The 18,912-nt window shown below is 38.2% G+C and overlaps 1 protein-coding gene across 3 annotated transcripts in view; it reads right to left on the bottom strand.

The window, feature by feature from the left end:
• Window positions 1-578: 578 nt before the first annotated feature.
• Window positions 579-18,912, bottom strand: part of SV2C (synaptic vesicle glycoprotein 2C) — a 118,692-nt gene continuing 100,358 nt past the window's right edge. For all 3 annotated transcript variants that reach the window (XM_075741185.1, XM_075741186.1, XM_075741184.1), the window contains one exon: window positions 579-10,279. In XM_075741185.1, coding sequence (XP_075597300.1) covers window positions 10,096-10,279 — 184 coding nt within the window. In that variant the 3' untranslated portion in view covers window positions 579-10,095. The remainder of the gene's footprint in view (window positions 10,280-18,912) is intronic.

The raw sequence follows: 18,912 nt of genomic DNA, 5'->3' as shown, positions 1-18,912 counted from the left end.
CCACATTCGATCTGTTGAAGCTTTTCAGAGGCCGTTAGTGCACAAATGCAATGAAGAACTAATGTTGCTGCAGTGCTGCTTCATTTTTTTGAGTTTGGGGGTTTTTTGGTAAATACCAAGTTTTTATGGAACCATAGTTTATTGTATACATTCCCATTGGCCTTTCAGATGTATGGATCATCACACCTTGCAGCAGTACGCTTTTCACACAGAGTTAGATTATACTCTTTGGGTGATAACATATGCCTGCAGTGCAGTTATGTAGTGAAAGGCCAGATGTCTATTTTGTGCAATTATGTACGTTAAAAATATGATCCCAGATGGTTAACTAAAGAACTTTGTCTCTTGCAACCATAGCTATTTTTACCCTGTCTTTTTTTATGGTCATTTACATTTCTTTAACTTTATTAACTTGTTCCATGTTTTCTTTTAACACATGTTCAACCTCTATTACAGGCACTAAAGATGAGATACACAGATAGCCTTTGTAAATGAGCTAATTAAGGTAAAACAACTGTTTTCAGTATTTTGTGGGTAGTGAAAAATTATGTTCTGGCTATCATCACACTTGGTATGTGTTCATTGCAGAGAACAAATCTTTATTTGAATATAGTGAAGCAAAAAATGTCCCTTTATTAATCTGATGTACACTAAATATCTTTGCATTTGTTACATGGATGATGACTATTTGGCAGATAAATTTATAAACATTTCCACGTTTTATAGATTTATACTGTACACAGTCACCCTACACAAAGCATGCCCTTTCACAAGTATACAGACAGCTTTCCTCAGGGGACTTAATCAAAACACTTGGTCAAACATTTTGGAAGTTGGCAATCTGACACAGAGGAGCATACTGGAAAGATGAGTTCACAATTGTACCGGCTGCACTTGGAATGAAAAATTCAGAACTCCAGAAGAGAGAATTTATCAAGGCACACACATGCAAACACATATATACAATAGTGATGACTGTAACCTGCTTTACAGGAGATCACACACAGCAGTAAAGAAAATAAAGAAAGAAACAGAGAGGTCAGGACCATTGCCAAGATCTTGTTGCAGATTAGCAGATCTGGAAGTAAACATGTATAAATGGGAATTCAACTTCAAAGTGGCTCATTACTGTATATACAATATGTACATATTTCCTCACATTAAGAAATGGAGACTTGTCAGAAATGGTTATGATTTTCTTGACAACATACACACACTAACACACCTGCGCTTTTGTACACTAAAGACAGAGTGAAAAAATTGTACTCCTAGTTGGCTCAGAGCAGTTGGCAATTTGAGTCACAGTTTAGTAGGAGAAACTGGGAGCAGAAACTAGTTCACAAAAAACTAGGAAAGACTACATATTTTCCCACTGTTGCTCAGCATTAGAAAATGCTGACAAGTCTTTAAGAAATCAGTAAACTGACAATGCCAGTAAATTACAGTGAAGTCAGAGCTCTACTTTCAGTACCTCATCCTTGATACTTGACTTCTGCACATGTCATTACACTGCAAAGGAAACTGCCCACTTAAAAAAAAAATCTAATTACCTATAGTGCATTGTTACATACATTTGAGGCCAATTATGAGATACAATTTGTTGTTGCAATGTTATGCAGTGAAGGTAATACAGCAATTTTTTTGAAAGTTTTAATTGGGATTTTTAATACAATATTCTATAGTAAATGGCTAAAATAAGCTGGCAGTTGATTCATCAGGCTTGCAGCATGGAATGTCATGAAAAATCCTTTTTCTGTTTGGGAAACATTACATTCATATGAAAAGGTCAGGCCAAAATTATTCATATTAAAAATATAGTCCTGCAAACTACTTCACTGATTTAAACAGGGATCAGTTTACACACATGATACTAGATCCATGTAACACTTTATAGGACCCCGAGCCACCAGGAAGACAATAAATGCAGTCACTGGCAGCTTGGTGTAGTTTTTTTTTTTAACTCTGTAAATAAGCCAGCTTTCCTACAGTGCTAATTTCATGCCTGCTCTCATTTTTGTGCAAATGTGAGTAAAACTTTCATTTTGCTAGTGAAGCACTAATGAAATCAATTACCATATCAGAAAGGATCTGTGGCAGGAAGGAAAAGGAAAGAGCTGGAAGTTTGTGCAAAAAAGGTGATGGGAAGTTGTGTTTTGTAAGATTGCTCTCCAAATTTTAATATTCTCTTTTTCCTTCTAAACCATTGGATTTAATCTTTGTTTGCAAATTTCCAAATAGATTATCTACTGCTACTTAGAATCTGAATGGCAATTTTCTACTTTAAACTGTCTATTCATGATCACAATTAGAAACTATATGCTAAAGACTCACTCAGTGAGTATGTTTTCCTTTTGGAAAGACCCACTGCTTTCCAAAAAAAAGTACTATTCTGTAAGCATTGTTATCTTTCATAGTTTCCTCCTTAAGGTTTTGCATAGGCTGGTATTCAGTTTATCAACTCATAGAACACATGGGGAAAAAAAAAGAATTGCAGGTTCTTTGGGTTTGTTTGTTTGTTTGTTTGTTTGTTTGTTTTAAACTTAGTATAGAGTTGGCTTTCCTATAGCAAATACACGTTGTTAAATCCTGTGGAAGGAACACACCCTTTCTTCTGCTGATTTCTTAGCTCTGTAGCACGTGTGCATGTCCCCCACCAGAGGAAGCACACTGGAAGGAATGGATGTCTTGGAAAGAGGGAAGGTGAAATGTTGTGGATGCCAGAGCTTTTGAAAGAACTCTCTCCACCCTCTCTGCCCTGTATGCATGTGCTGCTATTTTCACTCTTGATTTGCTCAAATTATAGCTGCAGTTACTTTATACAGCACTAATTACTGTAGAAGATCTTAGTGGAAGTTAATCATTAATTGAAAGACACCCTGGCAATGGTTCTGTTTCAGGCTGGTCAAAGATTTCTGATAAGAACGGCAGCAAACAATTGTTTAACCACATTACCAGAACAACACCAGCTATGTATGCAGAAACAATGAAAAACAGACAGCACAGGAAGACACAGACATTTTCTCATAGGTTACAGAGAAGTTAACATATTGAGATCCACATGGAGCAATTTGAAGGATTTCTAGTTGAATAAGACAAAAATTCACGGCTTTTAGGATTTTATGTATGAGAGTGCTGTGTCTCCTAGTCACTGGAACATGACCAGTGCCTCTGTTGCTGTTTGGCACGGTGCGGTGGGGGAGGGAAGGCTACAGCTCATTTTTCAGACCATTTCAGGAGTTCTCTTCCAATCATCGAAAGCTAATGGCCAGCTAAGATGACTCTTGGCATCCCAACAAATTTGCACATGAATAAGTAAAGTTTGCCCAAGAAATGGAGCAGGATGCTATTTGTGTTCAAAGCATAACGCATAATACAGAAAGTAACACTTTGTATCATTGAGATTGAGATGACAATATGGTTTCTAAGTTTTACATCTAACTGTGTTATAGGGAGGTTTGTGTGTATATATGTGTGTATACTTACCCACATGTGTGTCTGTATATGTATTCACCTGTAATTATGTAATACTTCTTTACGATATACAGTATTATATAGCTGCAGGCTAGGATTTAAGGAAGACAGCTGTCAAAAATAAAAGTAATAGAACCGTAAGTCTTGAAATCTTACTCTTCCTGGTTTGCATTTAATTTGATTCAATTTAATTTTTTTTTCCCCTGCCACCTTCTGATGGATCACCTTTTAACTGGCTAAGGGCCTACAAGGGATTCACAAATGGCTTTTATGATATAGCCAGTGGGGAATAGTCATATATTTACTAGGCAGACATTAAGAGGCTAGAAGACATGTATTATAGGTTAGAAATCATACAGTATTATCAGAGAGAAATGCTAGGTGACAACTCTAGCTCCAGACAGATGAAACTGGAACAACACATAAGACGTTGGACTCTTGCAGAGTACTGTCCTTGCGATGAGCTATGAGTACTGTCCATCAGCAGCAAGTAGCTTCAACTTGCTTGGTCAGGACTACCTGTGAAAACTGAGTGGCAGGTGGTAGATGTCCAAAATTAGAAAGTATGAGGCTGAGCAAAAAAGCAGATCCTTAGGATCTGAGAGAAATGAGGTTAGGGGGGTAGCTGTAGAGAGAGTGATGAAAGCCAGCCTGCCAGCAATTTCTCTCTCTCACTTGCAGACTGGTGTGTCTGGCTACAGCTCAGAAGTGTTGATGGCCCAAGAAGGGGCAAGATCTCTACAAATCTTCACGGTTATGTGGCATTAAAGTGTATATTCATGAATACCCTGGAAAGGACAGCACTTTTGTGTCAGGTCATCCACCTTCGTTGTTAAGTAATCTCCAAACTTTGATTATTGGACTGTGTACTGGTCAGAAGCGAGCAGTATGTTCTAGAACTTTGTCGGGCAGGGAAGATCGTTTACCACAGAAAGCAATTACACTTCTACTTTTCCCCATTTTTTTCTAAGTATTTTAGTGCTAGTAAATGTAGCTTGTGTGTATGTTATGGTAGGAGACTGCCAGTAATTACTGCTTTATTAATTTTTAATTAGACAGAATGTACTCCAAGGGCTAGAAAGCATGGCTACGTATTATAGCCCAGTGTCTTTAGAGATAATTCAACTTATTATCAAATAAGAAAATTAAATGTCAGGCCCATTTTGTAGTTTTCCTGTTTCTGACATGTTAAGTCACTGCATCAAAGAAAGGTCCTGAATGTGGATGAAATTCTATATAAAAATCTTACACACGAAAGTAGGACTAAATATTGAAGGATCCTTCCTGTGCAGGAAGAAGTAGGGTATTCACCACTGCAACAAAAATAAAGAATGCAAATAACAATAATGCATCTAAAAATATTTTGCATTACTTGGTTGAAACTATCAACACTAGAAGAAAGCAAATAAGGCTGATTTTAACATATGGACTGGTTGTAGATGGGATGAGGGTAAGTGAAGGTTAGGGAGATCTGTAAGTAGCTTTATAAATTGGTGCTATTTAAATCAGGTTCTGAAATGAGGTCCAGATTTTCTGGCTAACATATCTCTGCTAATTCCACCTCACTGCTGATCCCTGTCTTGCCTCCAAACTGCAGGCAAAAGCCTGTGTTTTCATACTGTGCTTCCTGAACCAGCAGCATTGGAAAGTACTAATTCAGGCAAATACCTGATATTTTACAGTGAGTTTAATGAACAAGAAGGCAGGAAATGTAGAGGAAAAGCAGTCTCTCAGACATGTTTTCTTCTGGAATATGATTACCAAACATGTGTTTTCTTTCAAGACTCCAGAGGAAGTGGAGCATTTCTGTTTTCACTTCTTGTGTTTTTGACCCCCTGAGTAGAAGGATTCATTTTTTAACATTGTGATTGAAATTTCAATTGCATTTCCAGGTTATTAAACAGGAAACATGGTTTGTGGGTTGTATTAGCATGATATCATCTTGTTTATGTAAAGAGGTGCAACTGAATGTAAACATCTTTCTCTGACTAATTAAGATCATTTTAAAACTCACAATGGGGAAGAGAGCTAAAACCCGGCACAAAGAGGCTGTCCATATGAGGGGCTGAGGACTGTATTATATTGCTGAGAATTAGAATCAGCAGTTGTGCCTTAAGTAACACAAAGATAAAGCTCCATAGTGGTAGAAAAAGAAAACAAGAACAGAGAATAACATTTCCTCCCAAAGGAGCTGAGCTAGGTGCACACACAAGAAGATTCTCCCCTATCTGCCCCCACAGCAGAAGGAGCCCACAGGGGTCATTCTGAGAGAAGACCCCTCCTTGTGTTAGTTCAGCCTTCTGGATGTGTAGGGAAATGTGGAGTCTGGTTGCCTTAAAAGGGTGAGATTATCTGAAGCACTTTTGAGTTTGCTTTCCGGCTTTGTTTAAAAAGAGATGGCTAAATTGCAAAAGTTATGTGGCAAACCTTATGAATTACTATGAAGTCAGATGTAAGTGAGAGCAGGAGGAGTGAGTTTTTACTTTCTTTAGGCTTGGCCCTCTGGTAAGAAAAACAATTTGGGATGGAATTAATGGAATGGCATGAAGAGAAAGAAAGCAGAGCTTGTGTTAGCTGTCTTACTTTGCCTCACTTTTCTAAGATGGTGAACAAAGAGTAGACTACTGGAGGAATCAGGAAGGAGAGCTAATACTTTTTCACCTGTGTCAAAGTTTTACACCTCTGGAAGGGCACTGGCTAAAATCAAGCGTAGAGGAAGAAGGCTTCCCAATATATCATTCATGAGTAATTCTGCTCCACTAACAATGAACACCTGATCCTGGTTCCCTTGCTAGGAGTCTGTACTCAGCAATCAATGCAACACGCACTCCAGATGTTTTAGTGTATGTTTCCAACCAAAAGGGTGCTAACATGAATATAGCCAATCTGGTTAAAACGTACAAACACAGCAAATAAGATGCTTTCAACAAATAAGACTCTGCTAAGTCAACCTCTACTATCAGTAAACCTGTAAGGAGTAAAACTAATTAAAAGAAAAATTATTTGCCAGAAATGAAAACATGTGGTCTCTTTTGTGGACAATTTTCAAATTTTAAAGTAGTTGACCGTCACGGTTAATAGTATTCTAAATGCTGTCAGTCTTCTCTGTCTTCAGAGGCCATTGTACTTTTTTGGCATTGCTATCATTGGGATAAGCTTTTCAGCTTTACAGGAAAGAGCACTAGACCTTATATCCTACTTTAGTTTAGACTGAAAGGAGTTTCCAATTAATGCTCAGTCAGTTCAGTGACCAAAACAGACAAATAAGCGTTTTTGATTATCTGTATTTGATAGCTCTGATACACAAATGTTATCAAGTTCAGTTCTCTGTGGTGTGTCAGGGATCTAAACAGGCCACAAAGTGGCTCTTTGTGTGAGATATATTGAACAGACACAGAAAGGAAGTGCAATTCCTACTGCCCAACATTTATTACCCGAGATTGCTTTGGAAGCTGCAAAAAAAGACAGATTCACTAAAGACCAGCCAAATCACTTTCACTTATAATGTAAGTAACATTTGTGTCCAGATCTTGATAGATTAAGTATTTCTGCTCCTGTCTGTGGATTGTACCTAACCTAATCAAGTATTTACAGCTTGAAATTGCATTCACTTCTGCTATTTTTATGAGGTGAATCCTAACTGCACTCAAGCCCAAACAATTGATTGTTCAAACAGCTTTGATGCTGGCTTGTGAGGTAATTCAAATCTGTTGAGCCAACTGGCTCACCAGCTAGGGAGATTCTAGCTTTAGGTTTTGTTTAGTATGTTGGAAATGTTTGTGGATTTTTTTCTTTGTTCATCTCTTGCATTTACTTTTTCTCCCCTTTCCTATCCACTATTCTTTTTTCCTTTTCCTACCTTAGAACTTTCCTGTATCATGCAAGGTCTATGTAGTTAGGAATTTTGTTTGTCTTTACTAATTCCTGCTGTTGTTATATTCTACTTAATTCAGACTTAATCACACACTTATGATGTAGTCAGGATTTAGGATAAGAACCAGCATTTAAATCAGCATAATTTTACATGTAATGAGATTTTAGTGTGTTAGCCTTGAACCATAGCCCTCAAAAGCTGAACCTTATTTTTCTGTGGCTCATTTCCTCCACACTGGTCAGGTGGCATGAAGTGGTGGATCTGGATGTTCTTCAGAATTACATACTGAGATGGACAAAATACGCTACTTTTAAGTGGACAGTACATAGCAAGACAATGTAATATTTTACCATTGCTGTTGATGTTTACTCCAAACATGTACAGAGGCTTCAGATTTCAAAATAAGTTATGCAGTAAGTACAAGGAGGTGGACACATGTTACTAATGCATGGCACAGAGAAACAGGGCTCAAATATAATTCTTATGGGAGAAAACAGCCTTGAAATAATATAAAGACTATGACTAGTAGACAAAAGGCACAGAAGCAAAACTAAGGCCAACATTTTGTTGTTAACCTGGAACTTGGTGAAAAGTAAATCTTCCTCATTTTTTTAACATAGTTTAGAAATTTAAAAGACATGTTTGTGTCAGATTTAAATATAAAATATATCATCTCAAATATTTTGACTGTTTATATTGCAAAATAAACACACTTCCTAAACTTTGTTTCTTCCTGTATCATATTTGAATTTTCAACATAAAAAAAATGCCCACTAGTTTTCCATACTCATTCATTTTTTTAATTAAGCCACTTTTCTCCTTTGTTAATAGCAGAAAACAGCATCTTGGGCTAACATTTTGGTTCTACAACGTGTAGCACAGGCATTTGTTAATAACTGAAAAATGTAACTTCTAGAATCAGTAAATTAAACAATGAACTTTAAATGCAATGAATGATCTGCTTATATAGACTTTTATTGACTCTTTCAATACGACTAAGATGATGATTGACACACAGATCAGTGATAGATATTACTACCCAAGCCAAGTTCACATATATGAGCAAGAGAAAAACTAATGAAAAAAAAAATCTATCCTACTACATGATGACCTTATCTGAGAGCCTAATTTCTTTGGCAATGATTCAACCACCTAATTGAAGGTGTCAGACATAATTAGAAAGAACACTGATAAATCTTCCCTCATCTTTTATACCAGCTTCGTTCTTTGAAACTTGAAACTGCAGATAGTTCATCAGCTGATACAAGTTGTCTTCGTTCTATTGAAAGCCATGTCAGTTTCTGTCATCAAAGAATCTGCCCCCTTTGCCTGCTAATTTTAGATTTTTGTTTAATTTTTAACGCTGACATTTTAAAGATGATGTCATAGCCTTTTGCAGAGCAGTAGGACTGGTGAGGAGGTCTTTACTGTAATCCAGAACAGTCCACAGCACATGCCTTAGAAGGAATATATTTACTACCATTTACTCTCCATCCATCCTTGCACTTGGTCTAATGAAGACATTACCACTCCCTGCAGCCTTGGTTTGGCTTCTTTCTTAATGACCTTTCAGAGAGATATTTGAAAGTGTTAAATGGTGAGATATCTCCAGAACTGTTAAAAATCAGCTGAGAAAATGGTTATATAAAGAAGTGTATAAACTGTGAAAATAATGAAGGTGGGTGTTATTATTGTTTTTCTTTGTTTTGATATTAAAAAAATCTTTTGAGAAGTTTTAATTACATTATAGTCTATACTGAAGTTATGGCCTGACTAAATTTACTAGGTGGCATTCTACAGCCACATATTTTTATAACCATTCTGTGACAAGGAAAAATATATTAGATATGTAAATATCAAACTTTTGTGAAAGCATCTTATTTTTCATATAATTCACTGGTCTGATTCTTTCTTTATTCATACCTACAATAACATAAATATTTGCATCAATTCACTCCTGGATTAAGAAAAATTTGCTGTTTTAAAATATTCCACATGCCAGAAGTGAGAAGAAAATTTCTTTTTTTTTCTTCCCCTGGCAGATCAGCAGCAAAGAGTGAAAGTGCTTATTTTGTTATTCTCTTTGCTGCTCACCCATATGGGCTTTTCATTTCCTTACAGTAGCTGTTGCCTTCTCCTCAGCAAACAGGGGCTGTAGTTGGTAATCTTTGCTTTAGATTGAATCTACCTAGAAAGTTTTCCCAAGAAAGAGGCGTTGCCACAAGTTTTTACCATCTAAGCACAGCTGCAGAAGGTCAGTATTCTCAGTGCTGATGCAATCTGTAGAGTTGCCCAATCAGTGCTGCATGCATTGATACATGTAATATTAAGATTCTCTGCACCGATACTGCGAAGTAATTGATTTGCGTGTCTGTACTGTCACAAAAGCTCACAAAGTCATGGCCAAATTTAGCATGTATTTTTAAATATCTTAGCTTGCATTTTAAATATCTAATTATCAGTATGGGTTTTACCTTCCTGGACATGTCACCAGAAGTGTTTTAAGAGGTAGCTTTGCAGTTAGAAGTTAAGTGGTTTTGAATAGCAATGTATGCAAGCAAATAAAAGTGAAATTTAAAACTTTCATACAGAGGTTTCTAAATCTCTGTCACTCCAAAGTATCTTTTGAGTTTGATTTCTGACATCTGAGCACTCTACTAAGCATTGAGAATCTGAAGCCTTTGCACCATCAGTCAGGAGAGTTGACATTTGTACGAAGAGGAAAGTAAATGGTAAATGGCCTTTTCTAGTTACATCAACACCTGGGTTCTTGTGTCAGGAAGCCGAAGTCCTACCAGACCTCCACATACTAGAACAGTAGAAGCAAGGAGAATAGGGATTGCTTTGGTGATACCAACAAGGGAACCGAATATTAAGTTTCCAAGTACAGCTGCTGCTTTGCATAGTGCATTCAAAAAGCCAAAGCCTGTTGCCCTAGAAGAGAAAACAGAAGAAAGTTAAAAAATGGGTGAAAGGGTAAAGCCTTTGAGACAAATCCTCAGTGGGAATAAATCAGTATAGCCCCGATATCTTAAACAGAATTTATGCCAACAAAGATTCTGTGCTTGTCATTATAATACGAAATCAAAGCTCAGCTGCTACAGAATTTTATTGAGGCAAATTCATTCTGCTGCCTGAGGGACCAAAATGTGAAATGAATGACTGAATAGGTAACTTTACACCTCTACAGTAGAACAAAGGACTTGCAAATGGAAATTCAGTAACACTTAAAATGCTGGTTTCGGAGAGAGGAGGTTGGAAATAATTTGAGAGCTACCTGGTGATTTGGGAAAGAAGTAACCAGAAAAAAGAATGATCATCTTGTACACTGAATAGAAATGTATTTCTTACAGGTGGTATACATGTTCAACCAGTACTTTTTGAAAAGGTTAATGAGACTCCAATAATAATCAATGTTTGTCTCTTAGAGCTAAAGAGAATAGGGTATAAAACCCCATTGCTTGGTGTAGAAAAGGTACCTGAGAAACTCCGGAAAAAAGGGAAAGGAAATCGATTACCAAACGAAAGTATGACCTGGGTGACTCAGAGGGTCTTTTGCATTGCAGTGGTGTGATTTTAGTAATCTGAATTAAGCATTTTAGATATTTGGTATCCTGTGCGTAGATGTATTATGCAAACTGCCATCATATTAATAAATGTTTTGACATGACTGTATGATTCATAGTTGCTGGAATAACCTTGTACTACCAAAAATGTCGCAATAAAAACATCTGTATGATAGAAGAATCTCTAACATTTCTCAAATCTCTTAGAAGTGAAAGAGTGAAGGACTATGTGGAGCTCACACTGTGCTCATTGGGATAAAATTATAAGAATCGAGAGGGTAGAAATTTATTTTCAGAACAAAGTGTTTCTTTCTTGTTAATATGAAATACTGTCATTAGAAGGAAGAAGCCTCCAGTCTAAACAGCAGGGATTAACAGAAATGCTAATGGTCTGAGTGACTAAAAAGAGCCCTAGTTATTGTATTAAGGTGCATGTGAAAGAAAGAAAGAAGTCTTGTGCTCACATGTAGCCTGAATTCCTAGGAAGTAAGTTTGAGAAACTTCTACCAGGGATCCTAAAGAGCAGCCCAGAGAATTGAGTTGAAGTAAGCACACTTGATCCCAACTGAGAGCAAAGATATAAACTCCTAACATTCTTCACAGAACTATTTTTTGATTTTGATAGCAGCAGACCATGGTATCAAGGGAGAAGACATCCTCTCCTTCAAGCAATTGATGAACATGACCACAGCCCAGAGTGTCACTAGTTCATCTCTTCTGCTCCTCTGCAAATCTGGCTGCTGGATCTCAATAGCATTGATCAGTCATGCCCTTCAGTGTTCTACATCCAAGTCTTATACTGGGGCAGCGGTAAAAGCTTCTGCCTAGTATAGTTGACTAGGATATAGGGGATTTCAGCACTGTCCTGACTATCTGACATGCTGTGCTTCAGAATTATACCGGTCCTGGTATATTTGAGGACCTGCACCTAAAGAACAAGGAAGGTAGGTCTAGATCCTTCTGGTATATATCTAAATCACTCTAGTTTGCTTGAAGTAGCAGAACTGTAGTTATCCCACAGAGTCAACTCCAGAATCAGAACAAGATTCAGAAATGTGCTAACTTGAAGTAATGGTACTGTGATTGTCAGATTCTTAAATCAGTTAAAAGGATGTTTGTAGAACAGAATTAACACATGGAACAGACTAGTTAATATACCTTCAAAAAGACTTTTTTTCTGTTAATGTTAAATATTCATTTGTCCATGGTTGCAGACCAAAGTAAAATTTCTTTGCCTAAGACATTATGGAAGTAAAATCAGAAGAGTTGATATTTACAGTTCCAGTGTCAGTTCTACGTATTATATGCCTTTTCTGACCCCAGGACAAGACACAAGTTAGTCTCTTTTGCTGGGTGATTATAATAATAATTAATTTATTATTTGTTTGTCTATATGTCTCTTGCAATTGGCAGCAGTGTTTCAGTTTCTTTAGGAAACCTGAGATTTAGGCAAGTAATTATTATTTTGCCTGAAGTAATCATAATTCCTCTTTGTGCAAAAAGTGGCACCTATCCAGACAATAAGTACCAATGATATCTAGGGAAGGAGAGACAGGTCATTCTGATGGCAGAGCAGAAACTACCTAGAAACACTGTGAAAAAACAATCACAAGAGACTCAGACAGGCCTTCTGAATGTTCAAAGACCTTACTTGCTTTTTTTTTTTTTTTTTTTTCCTAAATTCGATTAAACATCCAGTACTTTTACATAATACTTACCACCAAGAAGTGCTAAACATGAACATCCTGGAGATAACCCTCTGCTGTTGGACATTGCAGACCAGTGAGGGCTGCCCGAGAGCACAATGTTGAGAGTGGAAAAGAAAACTTTGGAAGAGTTGCTGGTGAAGCTTTCTGACAGAGAAACATTTGCAGCAGCTCCTTGAAAATGCCTTCCTCAAAGGAGAAATGAGAAAGTTAAAACTTGCCCATTTTAAGGAAGACTTTGGAGGAATCAGTCCAAAGGAGAAGTGAGAGATTCTCTGAAGGAAGCAGTGAAGAGCCACCTTACTGGAGTAATCTTGCAAAACCTATGAGAAGAAGGTCAAATCTCTACCACAGAAACATATGTACTACAAAAGCAGATAAAGCAGAGCATCAGAAGAATTTTCTCACCAACAAGGAAGGGCTGGTAGGCGATACGAAGCTCAAGGGCAGCCTTGGCTGCAGTGACCATGAAATGGTGGAATTCAGGATCCTCAGGGCAGCGAGGAGGGTGCGCAGCAAGCTCACTACCATGGACTTCAGGAGAGCAGACTTTGGCCTCTTCAGGGATCTGCTTGGTAGAGTACCATGCGACAAAGCTCTGGAGGGAAGAGGGGCCCAAGACAGCTGGCTAATATTCAAGGGTCACCTCCTCCAAGCTCAGGAGCGATGCATCCCAACAAAGAGAAAGTTAGGCAAAACCACCAAGAGGCGCCCGTGGATGAACAAGGAGCTCCTGGGCAAACTCAAACACAGAAAGGGTAGAAGCAACGGCAGGTAGCCTGGGAGGAATACAGAGAACCTGTTCAAGCAGCCAGAAATCAGGTTAGGAAATTCAAAACCGTGATAGAATTAAATCTGGCCAGGGACATTGAGGACAACAAGAAAATTTTCTATAGCTATGTCAGTGAGGTGCCAACCTCATGAAGTTCAACAAGGCCAAGTGCAAGGTCCTGCACATGGGTCAGTGCAATCCCAAGCACGACTACAGGCTGGGGGAAGAATGGATTGAGAGCAGCCCTGAGGAGAAGGACTTGGGAGTGTTGGTAGGTGAAAATCTTAACATGAGCCAGCAGTGTGCGCTTGCAGCCCAGAAAGCCAACCGTGTCCTGGGCTGCATCACAAACAGTGTGGCCAGCAGGTTGAGGGAGGTGACTCTCCCCATCTACTCCACTCTGGTGATATCCCACCTGGAGTACTGCATCCAGCTCTGGGGTCCCCAGTACAAGAGAGACATGGAGCTGTTGGAGCGAGTCCAGAGGAGGCCACAAAGCTGATCAGAGGGCTGGAGCACCTCTCTTATGAAGAGAGGCTGAGAGGGTTGGGATTGCTTAGCCTGGAGAAGAGGAGGCTCCTGGGAGACCTTAGAGCAGCCTTCCAGGACCTGAAGGGGCCTACAGGAAAGCTGGTGAGGGACTGTTTACAAGGGCATGGAGTGACAGGACAAGGGGTAATGGGTTTAAACTAAAAGAGGGTAGATTTAGGTTAGATATAAGGAAGAAATTCTTCCCTGTGAGGGTGGTGAGGCACTGGATGAGGTTGCCCAGAGAAGCTGTGGATGCCCCATCCCTGGAAGTATTCAAGGCCAGTTTGGATGGGGCTTTGGGCAACGTGGTCTAGTGGAGGGTGTCCCTGCTCATGGCAGGGAAGTTTGGAACTAGATGATCTTTGAGGTCCCTTCCAACTGAACCATTCTGTGATTCTATGACTCTAGGAATGTCTGGAGGAAGCTGACCAGGATGGAGAGAAGCTCCTGAGAGGGAAGGGGCTCCACACTGACGCCATCTTGTAGGGTGAACAAGAGTGCAGATAGGAAGGAGGAGCATGAAAAGGAAAGACTGTGATAAAATAGACTTTGTTGCAAACAGGTAAAAAAAAAACCCAAACTTGCTCCCGAATAACAATAACAGGTAAAAAGGCAGTGTTCACATAGAGAAAACAGACACTTAGTCATCAACAGCTTCAGGATATTCAGAGAGATACCAGAACTCCCCAAAGAATAGATATGTCTAGCAAAAGCAAATTTGGATAGGTACAGGCAGGAAATCTTTGGAAAGGCAATAGCACAAAACATATGGGGATGCTTATATTCAGTGTTGTTTTATAGTGTCTTATAAAGGTAAGCTGTTTCACAGATGCTATTTGTTTATATCAACTAGTTATAACAGGGGTCTGAATATAATTTTCTGAGCAATTTGGATGAGTTCTTTTCATGTGCTAGGCTTTACAGGTAGCATGTTCAGGGCTGCCACTGTGATTTAGATCTATTATAGGTTATATACCCAAGATTATGTTATTATGTTTTAAAGTAATTTTGTAATACAATATCTCTTATATCTGAGCAAAATTAAAGTAATTTGTTGGCACTGGAAAACCAGTTCTGCTTTGTAAAATGGATTTATTAGATTTTTCCAATTGTAAGGGGTCATTATTAGTGTAATCCCATTAATGTTATCAAATTATAAAAAGAGAAGAGTAAGACAAAGTAAGTCTACTTTTTTTGCTTTTGACTGTCCTGATGATACAAAATGAACAATGCAGCAGAAGTTCAATCTTTTGATCTTTAAGCAGTTTTCAGGCATGTCCTTTCACCTAAAATATGCGCAGCATTGGCAGGAACAGCAAGATTTTTACAGGCTGAAGTAAAATGTTGTTGCAACCTGTACCTGAAAAGCATTGTCACTGTTCAACCTTTTGCCTTCGTATCCTTCAATATTAATACTACGGTTCAATGTGCATTTCTTCTGTATTGATAGTCAGAACAAAATCATTAACAAACTGTTGAGCTCCAAGGATAGCAAACTCAGACTTGTTGGGTTTTAAACATCTTTCTTAGAACAGTGTCTGTGATTCAAATCAGCTAAAATCTGTGTTAATTCATGCCTTTATAATTACTTCTACTGAATCCAGGGGAGTAAAAATAGCTAGGCAATAAATATGCTGCAATTCACATACAGAATCGAGCATAATCTTCTCTTGCAGCACTAGTACAGTCTCTGTTACCATGTTTCAGGAAAGTGCAAGAGTGTACAGAAAGTCTGCAAATGATCAAAGGTATGTGACATGTCATCTCAGCACCATGAATAAATAAAGTGAAAAAAATCTGAAGACATAAGGCCATTACTATATACACCAATTTCCATTATGTTCATCAGTTATTGGGTGAGGCACTGGCACAAAATTATTTTTTGACTCCATAAGCAATCCTTATTACTGGTCAAGGGAGTTCAGTAGCAAGAATCCCTTATCCAGCTAGAGAATGTCATTAAATCTTTCAAGCACATCAGTAAGATAATGCTGGTGAATCAATCTGCGATTGCCTTACAAAACAAACAAACAAACAAAAAAAGTTACTGATTTTAGTATTGATAAGAGAAAAATGCAGAAGTCCTCTAAAAGTGTCAGGTCTGAGAGAAAGCTGGATGTTAGGGAAAAGAAATTTTCCCCAATGTATTTTACTTCTGTTGCTGGGAAAGCTGCAACAAAGAAAAGTCTTTAGCTTCCTTTCACCCAAGCCCCACATAAAAATGGCAAGAGTCCAAACAGTTAAAAATAGAGGGATTATCCAAGCCTCTAGATTAAAAGAGCTTGTTTCTTAGTTGCCACATATGGTCCTTCTTAGACAAGGTGCTTATATTCCTATAGAAAATACTTCAGGCGCACTTTTCCATTGCAAATAGTCAGAGCACCTAAAAACTTCATTGTCCTGCAGTGGAGCGCTACTGAATGTGTAGCACAGACACTTGATAACTTTCTTGCCAGAGATAATGCTGACTCTATCCAGCAAGTTACAAAAACCTCTGAATATCACTTTTTTGGTTGTTGATAAAATGCAAAGGCTATTAAAAGAGTTTCTGAATGTGTTATGGACAATTTTCCAATGTACAGACATTTTAAGATCTTAAAAAATTAGTACAAAGATGCATATCATATCCTGGCCAATTATAGCATTCAGTGTGCAAGTAACACCATGGATTTTGCTTTTCTGCCTTGGACTACTGCTCAAGGCATTTCACAGTTTTGGCATGTCATACCTGAAAAACATTAACATGAAATTTCAGCAAAATGCAGTTGAACCACAGCCACAGGATGGCAGTAGAAAATAGCTATCAAGAAGTCTACAGTAAGTTGGTGACTTCTGTTATGACTCAAAAGAATAGAAAACTTCTCTTCTGACAGCCACAATAGTATGAAGTTGGATTTAAGATACCCTGTGAATAATGTTGATTACTCTGTGGATACATTTTCAGGGCTCAAGAAGAAAAGAAAAAGATAAATATAATGAACTGAAGATAGGTGACTTATTTCTTAATTATGACCAAACTCTTATGCACTGATTTCAGAGGTATTAAAAAAAGGCAAAACAGGATGACCTCATTTCATAGCACACCTTGAATTCTAAACATTCTTAGCCAAGATTCAAACCCAGCTGTAGTAAAACTGACAAATTGTTGGTTATCTGGTGCATTCTGACCTTGATTTACTCTATGGGAGATGACATTTTTTTCTATTCCACTTTCTGTTTAGATTTGGGTTATTTGTTGTATGCACTCCTTGACAAGGGTCTTGGCTTATAAAGTTGGTGCTTTCCAAGTTAGTTCACAAGAAGATATGTATCATTTCTGTGAAAGTAGCAATTGCATTTTAAAGTCATAAAAATCTCCTAAATGTTACTTCTCCAGAGAATTTTAACTCTTTTGAATTCATATTTCTATTACAGGCAGAGTTAGGAAACTCTGCAATATTATTGTAAGCCCCTTGGGCACACACTTTACAACACACGCCATAATTACCTCATCACACAATATTTTTTTTCCTCATCAGTCTGCCAATGCACAGAACAAAGAGAACTTGAGGGTAAAACATAAATGCGGTGAAGAAAACTTGGTTTCCCTTGTCTGCTGCAGCAGTTGGAAGGTGCACTGTGAATAAGATTAGGGATTGCAAGATGAGAAAGCAGTCTCATGCTTAAGGTAGTTGAGTGCTGTCAGGAGGAAAGATACAATCCCTACCCCAGCCACAGAATTTGCATCTGATGCGAGCAAGTCACTTAAAGCTAACTAAACAGTCATTGAGTATGCATTTCACATTTTCTGCGTGCTTGGCTTAGCACCTTCTGGTTTGTGTTGCTGAAGTGCTGAGGTCTTACAGCTGCAGTGGAAGTTACACTTTCAGCTCACTCCCTCTTCTAAAATGGTCAGTGACTGGGATTGTTGGTACCACACGTGAAATTGGGCATGTAAAGTAATTTTTAACAATATCTTTTTTCTTCCGTGCCTCCATTTCTATGTTACCTCCTTTCAAAGCAACGTTTGGAAAATATGGAAAGCTTTGTGTATTGAAAAGTAAAAAAGAAAAAAAAAGTAATATTATCAAAGGATTATTCGTTACCACCATGTGTGTCATCTGGAAGACAGAAACCTACTTATGACTAGCATTAGTAATATGCTATCCTTTAACACAACTTTGTCATCTACCTGAGAACCATTTGAAATCTATACCCCCTCTAACATATCTTATTTTAGCAGCTGTGCAAATCAGTTGAGATTTTATAAAGAACATGCAGGCAAAGCTATGCTAAAATGGCATAAATTTTGAAAGAACTCATCAAGAATATAGGACAAACTACTTAATTACCTCAAATCTAGGTATTAGTAAATTAAAATATGAATAGGTAGATGAGTGTGAAGGAATATAGAATCCAAATCTGTTAAGATTTTGAAGCAACCTTAACTCTGCCCTGCAGGCAGCCGATGAAGAGGAAACTGAAATGTGTGCTGTGTATCATATACGCTGCACATTTCCAAATTGCTCACCACACCCCTACCTGGTAAAAAGCCAGTATGAGCCCTGTATAACCTGGAGTACAATTTATGAAACACCTTTTGTATTATGCTGCGCAACACTGGCAAGGTCCCAGCGGTTTGGCAATGGGCTGGTCTCCAAGAGGGTTTGTGCAGGAGGAAAAGGAGGGGCTGCCCAGCCTGGTATCTTGTGCATGATAGCGTGAACTGGCCTCCTTCTACACACTTTTCTTCCCACCCAACCTCCAGCTGCACTTTGCTGCTGGTTTGTGGTCATTTCATTGATCAGGAGTAAGGAAAAAGTACATACTGGAATAGTAAAATACTGACAGAGCAAAGTTGTTTTGCCTAGATTGCCTTTAGAGGAGAAACTGGAAGCCGGTTTCAGGACCAGATTCACTCTGGATGCAGATTTGAAGTGAAAGAGGGCAACATCTTAAGTCTGAAAGACCTCATGTGCAAAACCAGATCAGGCAGCTTCGTGTACCGTATAT

This window comes from Balearica regulorum, chromosome Z (assembly GCF_011004875.1).
Source record: "Balearica regulorum gibbericeps isolate bBalReg1 chromosome Z, bBalReg1.pri, whole genome shotgun sequence".
NCBI lineage: Eukaryota > Metazoa > Chordata > Aves > Gruiformes > Gruidae > Balearica > Balearica regulorum.
The sequence above is the reverse complement of the archived record's forward strand: the minus strand, read 5'-3'. Positions and strand labels throughout refer to the sequence as shown.